Source organism: Elephantulus edwardii, unplaced genomic scaffold (assembly GCF_000299155.1).
Source record: "Elephantulus edwardii isolate Elephantulus edwardi_28Jun2011 unplaced genomic scaffold, EleEdw1.0 scaffold00145, whole genome shotgun sequence".
NCBI lineage: Eukaryota > Metazoa > Chordata > Mammalia > Macroscelidea > Macroscelididae > Elephantulus > Elephantulus edwardii.
In genome coordinates, this window is record NW_006399895.1 from 4,020,897 (window position 1) to 4,031,205 (window position 10,309).

The 10,309-nt window shown below is 38.3% G+C and overlaps 1 protein-coding gene across 1 annotated transcript in view; it reads right to left on the reverse strand.

The window, feature by feature from the left end:
- Nucleotides 1-10,309, reverse strand: part of FAM63B (family with sequence similarity 63, member B) — a 136,157-nt gene that overhangs the window by 37,685 nt on the left and 88,163 nt on the right. The window contains 1 exon segment of the mRNA XM_006894500.1: nt 7,863-7,965. Coding sequence (XP_006894562.1) covers nt 7,863-7,965 — 103 coding nt within the window.

Below are 10,309 nucleotides of genomic sequence, written 5' to 3' on the forward strand. Positions count from 1 at the left end.
CTTTCGGCGCCATCTTCGTAGAAAGGGTCTCTCAAACACCGACTTCAGTTATTGATGGTATATTTGAAGAATAGTTGTATTAGCAAGTCTTCCTTATATGTCTATTGATAATATCCTATCACTCAAGCAAGGATATCATCTAAGAAGAAATCAAACAGTGATTACAAAGACCAGGAATAAAAAAAAATGGATGTCAGAAGACACTCTGGAAATTGTACTAGAACACTGAAAAGCCAAAGTAAATGGTAGAAATGTCAAAGTAAAAAAAGATGGACAGAAGATTTCTAAGGGCAATATAAGAAGAAAATGTAAGGTATTATTACAAGATGTGCAAAAAGATGGAATTAGAAAAAAGGAAGAACCTGTTGAGCATTTTTCAAGCTAAAAGAACTGAAAAACATGCCTCTAGGTGTAATACTGAAGGATTTGATGGACAAAATCTTGACTGATTTAAGAAATATAAAAGGAAGATGAAAGGAATACACAAGAGAGTCTCTGTACCAAAAAGAACTGGCTGGCACAGAACCATTTCAGGAAGTAGCAATATAATCAACAATCAGTGGTAATGAAGGGAGAAGTTCAAGCTGCAATAAAAGCCTTGGCAAAACATAAAGTCCCAGGAATTGATGGAATACCAATTGACATGTTCCACCAAACAGATGAAGCTTGAATGTGCTCACCAGACTGTGCCAAGAAATCTGGAGGAAAGTAATCTGGACAACTGACTTCCAGCTGACTTCTCCAAGACACACAAATATGTCTTGGAGAAAGTGCGTCCCGGGTGCACCTTAGAAGCAAGTATGATGCAACTTGGTCCCATATACTTTGGTCATGTTGTAAGGAAGCATCAGATTCAGAAAAAGGCGGAGGATCAGAAAGAGAGGAAGACCCTCAACAAGATGGATTGACACAGGGCCTATAACAATGGACTCAAGAGTAATGGAGATGAAGATAGCACATGATAGAGTAGGGTTCAGATCCACTGCTCACAGGATCAGTATGTGTCATACCCAATGGCACCTGACCACAACATACATAGTTTTCCTACTAAACTTCTAATAGTCTAAAGTTGCTGGAGGCATAGATATGCTGATAAGTCCCAGGGTTATGTGTAGAGAAATAACATTATTATCTTATATATTCTTGATTTTAGTGACAAAAAGGGGTCTAGTGTATTATTTACAGATTCTCGTAAGAGTTTCAGATAATTTAAATGTAAAATCCAGAATCCTTAAAGGAATGGGGGTAGCATGAAGAGAATAAATCTAAAATCATACTGTCATTGGTAGAAGTCACTTTCAAAACCTGGTAAGTAACTTTTTAGAAATTTTTAACTCATTGTGCTTGAATTGTAAACTAAACAGTCTTAAACTGTAAAGGAAGACAATTTAAATTTACTTGGAAGTAGTAGAATTTTCTTATACATGGACAAATATCCCTTAAAATAATTTTACTTCCTTGAGGTATAAGTTCAAATACTTTAGAAGTGAGACACTGGCACCAAGATTTTTTATTTCCTTTAATACAATTTCACTGAATAATTCTGTGGCCAGTAAAATGATATCACTGTCATGAAGCTTTGAACAATTTTCTTAGAAATAGAAATTTACCAATGCTAGTTCAAATTGCTTTGAAAGAGTTGGCAAAAAATAAGGCCCCAGGAATTGACATATTTTTTAAAAAAACAAAAAGCAGTGGACATTTATTCCTCAATTTTTGTGCAAGAGTGTAAAGATGTATTTGAAAGAACCTGATGGCTAAAGAGCATCAGCCATGATCTTCAGGCTGGCCTGGTTTACAATTAGATTAGGAGAAGAAAAGGGAAAAAAGGTAATTTGCCTAGTTCACATAACAATCCTGGCAAACACAGTTGTTTACAATCCTTCTGGCAAACACAGTTGTTTACAAGTTTCAAACGACATTTTCCTCGAGTCAAAGGAAGACTTCAAAAAAGCTACACACAGTACAATTTAAAATTGGATGAATATCCTGTAAATGTTACTGCTGAGTAATTATGTATACTCTCCAACACAAGACTGTGCTCATGTTTCCCAGGTTTGGCCAATGTTTTTCACAATTGTAATCAAGCAGCAACCCCTTAGTGTTCTACATTCTATGTCCCAAGGGAACCCAAGGTTTTAGGTAGTGAAATGAAGCTTGTTGTTGTTGTTACGTGCCGTCAAGTTGTCTGAGACTCATAGCAACTCTATGTACAACAGCCCTAAACTCTCGCCTATCCTGTGCCAATTTCACCATCTCTGACACACCTACACCCATTGCCCCAGTCACCGAATCAATCCATCTCATTGAGAGTCTTACTCTCCTGCGTTCTCTCTCCACAGCCCCCTCCCCACCCCCAAGCATGACATTCCTCTCCAAGGACTGGTTCATCCTCGCAACATATCCAAAGTATGTCAGATGGAGCTTCTGAATCTTTGCCTCCAAGGACCAGCCTGGCTTCACCCTCTCCAGGACAAACATGTTCGTTTTCTTAGCAGTCCATGGTATATTCAACACTCTTTTCCAACACCACAGTTGAAAGGCATCAATTCTCCTTCTATCATCCCTGGTCCAGGACAAACCTGTTCTTTTTCTTAGCAGTCCATGGTATATTCAATACTCTTCTCCAGCACCACAGCTGAAAGGCAACAATTCTCATTCTATCAGCCCTAGTCATTGTCCAGCTCGTTGATGCATAGCAAGTGATTGCAAAGAGCATGGCATGTATCAGGTGCACCTTGGTCTCCAGAATGACACAGTTGCACTTCAGCACTTTAAAGAGGTCTCTAACCACAGAATTTCCCATTGCAATACATCTTTTAATTTCCTGGCTGCTGGTGCCAAGAGTGTTGACTGTGGAACAAATCAAAACTGTGAACAATATCAATCTCTTCACCATTCACTGTGATGCTGCCAATCGGCCCAGTGGTGAGAATCTTTTTTCTTGATAATGAGCCTCAAACCATAATGAAGGCTGCAGTCCCTGACCTTCCACAGCAAGCACTTCAGGTCCTCCTCAGTGTCAGCAAGCAGGGTTGTGTCATCTGCATAACGCAGATTGTTGATGATTCTTCCTCCAATCCTGATGCCACATTTCATCAGCATTGTTCTGTAAAAAGCTTTTCTGTCAGATACTTTTCTAAATTTGAGCATTCAGATTAAAACAGACTAGCCTAAAGAAGGACTGGCCATCCACTTCCAAAATAACAGGCCTTCGAAAACCTTATGTACAATAGAATACATTTAGATTAGCAGATAGGGCAACAGATGTGGAACTTTCAAGTATGGAAATACTAAGGCGGAGGAACAATTGTAAGCAGACACTAGTAGTTGGAACATAGAATGTGAGAACTATGAATGTAGGAAAAGTAGATATTGTTAAAGAAGAAATGGAATGCATGAATATCACCATACTAGGTATCGGCGAGATGAGATGGACTGGCATGGAACATTTTTAATCACATGATCATATGATCTATTATGCTGGAGATGAAAAGGTAAGGAAAAATGGGGTTGCTTTCATAGTTAAAAAAGTCATTTCTGATGTGTCATGAAATATTATATTGTAAGTGACAATATAATTGTGATAATATCCATATGTATACAAGGAAGTCCAGTGAATACCACTATCATTCAAATATATAAATCAAGAACCAGAGCCAAAAGAGGAAATAGATGATTTCTACCAAGTTCTGCAGTTAGAGATCGATCGAACATGCAATCAAGATGCATAACAGTGATGGGTGACTGGAATGCAAAAGTAGGGAACAGAGAAGGATCAGTAATTGGAAAGCATGGACTTGGTGACAAGAATTGAAGCTAGACACAGGAATATAGAATTTTGCACAATCAACTATTCATTGCAAATACATTTTATAAGAAATGCAGCTTAGCTTCAATAATAAAGGCAGTTTCTTATTTAGTTTAACAGTCATTTTTCTGGAATGCTGCACATCTAAGTTTTATGGAAGTGTTTTCAGCTTATGTCCTTATCTTGTTCAGTAAAATATTCTCAAGGTTTTTGGGGTTTTTTTGCTATGTAAACTGCAATTGTTTCATGATTTTAAAATGCAACCAATATAAATCAAAGTATTTCAGGTGTGGGGGGGAATCTGCCAATAATCTGAGCTAGACAAAATACCTAAAATCAAAAGCGTATTCATACAAAGTTGTATGTAATGACTGTAGTAATCAGTTTATTACACAGATTAATCATTCTTGAACACACAAGCTCCAGAGGAGCAATTGGGTCATGAAATGTACGAAAGCATTTCCATCAAATGCATTTTCACCCTTGTATCTAGGTAGACCTAAGCAATTAAAAACTTAAGAAAATAAAAGCTATTACCTATGTATTAACTGAGAAACCACATACAAACCAAAGAATATGGAAAAGGAGGATATTGCAGCTAATGTTATATGGATCTTGGCTGAAAGCAAGGAGTACCCGAGGAATGTCTATCCGTGTTTCATTGATTATGCAAAGGTGTTTGACTATGTGGATCACAAAACTGTGGCTAACTCTGAGAAGAATAGGAATCCCAGAACACTTGATCACGCTAATGCATGATTCTGGACCAGGAGGCAGTCGTCAGAATAGACCAAGAAAACACTACATGATTCAAATTGCAGAACAGATTATCCGGGAGGCTTGGCTCTATGAGGAGAAATGTGGCATAAGGACTGGAGGAAGACTCATCAACAATCTGTGTTATGCAGATGACACAACTTTGCTTGCTGAGACTGAGGAGGACCTGAACTGCTTGCTGCAGAAGGTCAGGGACTGCAGCCTTTAGGCTGATTGGCTGCATCATAATGGATGGTGAGAAGATTGAGATTGTTCATCGCTTCAGTTTGCTTGGCTCTAAAATCAACACTCTTGGTACCAGCAGCCAGGAAATCAAAAGACAAGTTACACTGGGAAAATCTACTGTTAGGGACCTCTCCAAAGTACTGAAGAACAATGGTGTCACTCTGGAGACTAAGGTGTGCCTGATACAGGCCATGGTCTTTGCAATCACTTGCTATGCATCAGAGAGCTGGAAGGAGAATGGATGCTTTTTAGCCGTGATGCTGGAGAAGAGTATTGGATATACCACGGACTGCAAAAAAAAAACAAAAACAAAACCAACCCAAACAGGTTCATCCAGGAGAGGGTTAAACCAGGCTACTCCTTGGAGGCAAGGATTCTGAGGCTTCATCTGACATACTTTGGACATGTGGCAAGAAGGGACCAGTCCTTGGATTAGGACGTCATTCTTGGGAGGGTGGAGAGACAGCACAGGAGGAGATGACCCTCATGAGGTGGACTGACTCAGTGACTGGGATAGTGGGAGTGGGTGTGACGGAGGGACATGTTACAAGGAGGGACCAGCGCAGGATCGGAAGACCCTCTATGAGGTGGACTGACTCAGTGACTGGGATAGTGAGAGTGGGTGTGACAGAAACAGTGAGACTGGCACAGGACAGAGCAGGGTTTAGGGTTGTTGTACAAAGAGTCACTATGAGTCGCAGGCCACTTGACAGCACATAACAACAACATTGTGATGGGAAAGTCTGCTGTTAGGGACCTCTCTAAAGTACTGAAGAGCAATGATGTCAGTCTGGAGACTAAAGTGCGCGTGAGACAGGTCATGGTCTTTGCAATCACTTGCTTTGCATCAGAGAGCTGGACAATGACTAGGGATGATAGAAGGAGAATTGATGTCTTTGAGCTGTGTTGTTGGAGTATTGAATATACCATGGACTGCTAAGAGAACAGACATGTTTGTCCTGGAGAGGGTGAAGCCTGGCTGCTCCTTGGAGGTAAGGATTCTGAAGCTTCGTCTGACATACTTTGGACATGTTGAAAGGAGGGACCAGTCTTTGCTAAGGAGGGTGCAGGGACAGCGCAGGAGAGGAAGACCCTTGATGAGATGAATTGATTCAGTGACTGGGGTAGTGGGGGGTAGGTGTGTCAGAGACACGAAAATTGGCACAAGATAGAGAAGGGTTTAGGGCTGTTGTGCACAGGGTTGGTTTAGGGCTGTTGTACACAGGGCTGCTATGAGTCGCAGGTGACTCAATGGCACGTAACAACAACAAAAACGTGTATTCTTTTTTTTAGCTTAATTAGCATTGGAAAATTAACCTCTTTGATGTGCAGTTCTGTAAATTTTACCACATGTATACATTTGTACTCTTATCACTATAATTACAAGAAAAAACCATTCTACCACCCAAAGAAATTCTCTCATTCTGCCTCTTTATTGTAAACAAACTCTTCCTTCTAACTCTAATCCCTATCAAATGTTAAGTTCTCCAGTATAACTTTAGTTTTTCAGAATGTCCTGTAATTGAAAGTATAATTGCTAGTCAAAAAGGTCAGTGATTTGAATTCACTAACTCTCTGTAGGAAAAGCTTTCTGCTTCTATGAAGGCTTTCTGCCCTGGAAACTGCAGGACAGCTCTACTCTATCCTACAGCCTCATCATGAGTTAACATCGATTCAGAAAGCAGTGGATTTGGTTTATCTGGGTTTTATAATTTAAGGAAAGATCAAGGTTCTAAATCAGAACATGTGGCAAAAGGAAATCAGAACATGTGGCAAAAGGTTTTTTTATAAAGCTGAAAAAAAATATGAAGCTGCTTCTATGGTAATGAATTCAATTATCTGAGGATTAGAAAAACTGATGGGAAGTATATTTTGATCCAAAATATGACTTTAATATACTATACTGTACTAAAACATACACAAAGATCTATTTTTAATTGAAGGACCATAATAATCAACTAAAATACCCAGTGTGAATCATTAAGTTCACTTAGCACTTTCAAATAGTACACCCTTTGAGAATGAAAAGGGGTTACCATACTACAGCTATGAAATGATTTGAAAGATTTTCATTAGAAAACAGGTCTGCAAGCAACAAATGCTGGCAAAGTTGTGGAGAGACTGGAATCCTTATTCACTGTTGGTGGAAGTGTAAAATGGTGCAACCACTGTGGAAGGCAGTATGGCACTTTCTCAAAAAATTGCAAATAGAGATACCATTTGACCCAGCAATTCCACTACTGGGAATATACCCCAAAGAGACCATAACTGCCACTCAAGCAGATATATGCACAACCATGTTTATTGTGGCTTTGCTCACAATAGTAAAGAGTTGGAAACAACCTAAGTGCCCATCAACAAACGAATGGATAGAGAAGCAGGGATATATTCACACAATGGAATACTACGCTGCATTGAAAAACAAGGAACTCATGCAATACTATTCAAAATGGGTGACCCTGGAGGACATTATGCTGAGGGAAGTATCTCAGTCACAAAAGGACAAATACTGCATGGTGCCACTGTTGCAGGACAGGACTGACCTCAGGGTTGGGGGAGGACTGAGAAAGATGGGTTCAATAATGTATACTGCACTAAAACAGATGAGGGAGGAAACTGTTTAAAAGGGATATGTGATTAGGTATTTTTGTCATGACGGGAGTCCAGAGTGAAGGCTGCATAGTAGATTGGACCTGGGTGGGGAGGGATTGCAAAACAATGAAAGAAATTTTTCTTCTCCTTTTCAAAGAGAGGAGTGTACTCGGGGGAGAGGGGAGGGGAGAAAGTATAACAAGGAATGGGAAACATAAAGTCTCTAAATTTTCATTGAAATTTATAATAAAAAAAATTTAAAAATAGAAAACAGGTCTGATTTGACACGTCGATAAAGAGTTTTAGGGAAAAAACCCTTTCATTGGTACCTTTAAGCGATATGTCATGTAATTCCTATGAGTAGGAATTTGCACTTTTTTTTTTTTTTAGGAATTTGTACTTTTTAGAATTCTTATTTTCCCAAGAGTAGAGTCAAGCAATAGTAGCACTCACCCACCTTCACTCACTAGCTCACTGTTGTCTGACTGCTTACAAGAGATGATTTTCTCCACCAATTGGTTGTAGCTGCAATTACCAACAGCTTTTACAATGTCATCGATCTGGAAAACAAGAGAACAAATGACTGACTCACTAATCATAAGATTAACAAAAACAATAAAACAAACCTGTATCAATCTGAAATTTTATCCTTTTGTCCTTCACCCAAAAATTTTCTGTTCATTTATAGTCTACAGTACAAAAATATTATCGTTATATTTCAATTATTAAGAAAATTATGAAAAAGAATTGTTACATACAATTTTATTTATCTTTAAACTGCATAATTTTCATTTAAGTGAAAAGCAATTTTATTTCTTCCTCTCCCACTCAATTTTATTTCTTAAGGTTGTATTTAAGTGGCTAAAACAAAAATTATTTCAGGGGAAAAACAAAAAAATTCCAGTATTGTTTTTACTTAAAAACAAATGTTTCATAATTAAAGTGAGACAAACATAAAGATATTAATTTACAAGATTAATCAAGTTTCTATTTTAATTCGTTCCTGGCAAATTATAAAACAAATATGAGTTTAGATTATATGCCTAAATGTAAGCACGAAAGCCATAAAATTCTTGTAAGAAAACATACGTGCAAATATTTATGGTTTTATGACTAAGTTTTCTAAGATATGATATCAAAAGTACAACAAAAATAAAAGGAAAAAAATCAAGCTAAACATTAAAATTTAAAGCTTTTATACATTGAAGGACATTGTTAAGAAAGTTAAATTAAAAAAACTTAAATGGCAACCAAGAGAATGGGGAAAATACATGCAAATCATCTATCTTTTAAGGAACAGGAATCTACAGTATATTAAGAACTCTTACAATTATATAATAAAAAGACAAATAGCACAATTTAAAAATGGGAAAAAGGCTGATGGTCCAATGAAGATTGGTGGTTCTCATAACCTTTTCAGCCTATGGTTCAAGTTTTCAAACAAAAGACAGGTTTACATGGTTAACAGTAACACCAGAAAGTACTCACTTCCTAAAACAATCAACCATACAAGACCAAAAGGCAGTATCTACTGAGGGAGAAAACTCAAAATGCAGGAAGGAACAGGATAAACTGATGAAAGGAAGCGAAAATCATAAGGAGCAAGTTAGGAGAGTGCGTTTACAATGTGGAGACTGTAAATAATGTCATAAAATCAGTGAGAATGATTGAACAGGAAACCAATTTGTTCTGTAAAATTTCACGCAAAGCACAATAAAAGATAACAAGTGATTAATGATTAATAAGTACATGAAAAGATGTCTGACACCACTAGTCATAAGAAAAATGCAAACAAATCTAAAAGAAATACCATTCATACTAACTCCATTTAAGAAAAGACAGACAATAACGAGTGTTGACAAGTGCCTGGACAAACCGTTATCTTATTTACTGTTGGCTGCAATGGAAAATGGTACTGCCATTGTGGAAAGCAGTAACAGTTTCTCAAAAGGCCATACACAGTTACCATGTCAGAACTGAACCATAGCTCACCCTCCAGTGGGTTTTCAGAGGCAGTAAACAGCATGAAAGGAGACTGCCTATCCTACTCCTGTGGAGTAGCTAGCTGGTGGATTTGAACCTTGTACCTTTTGTTTGTCACTATGAGTTGTACTTGACTCAATGTCAACTAACAACAACAACCTTTGTGAGGGCAGCACAATTCCTTACCACTTAGCCACCAGAGCTCCCTTAGAGTTATCATAAAAGTCAGCAATTCTACTCGTATGTAAATATTTAAAAAAAGAAAACATGTATTTTTCACTAAAAACTATATATGAATGTTCACAGCAGTATTAGTCACTAAGATGAAACTCCAGAGACTAATATCCATTCCAATACAGTAACATAAAAATCAATGATCCCTGGAAAATCTATTCTTACTTTAAAAGGCCAGACACACGCAAAAAAATCCTAAACTGATTTATTTATTATTTGTCCAGAATAAATAAATCTATATTGTTGTTGTTATGTGCCATCGAATCACTTGCGACTCATAGTGACCCTATGTACAACAAACAGCCCTCAACTCTGCTCTGCCTGTGCCAATCTCGCTGTCTCTGATACACCCAGCCCAATTACCCCAGTCAATGAATCAATCCCCCTCCTAGAGGGCCTTCTCCTCCTGCGCCGTACCTCCACCCTCCCAAGCATGACATCCCCGTCCAAGGACCAGTCCCTCCTTACAACATGTCCAAATTATGTCAGATGAAGTCTCAGGATCCTTGCCTCCTAGGAGCAGCCCGGTTGAAACCTCTCTAGGATGAATCTGAGGAGGACCGGAAGTGCTTGCTGCAGAGGGTCAAGAACTGCAGCCTCCAATATGGATTGAGGCTCAATGTCAAGAAGACAAAGATTCTCACCACTGGACCAACTGGCAGCATCAGGATGGATGGTGAAGAGATT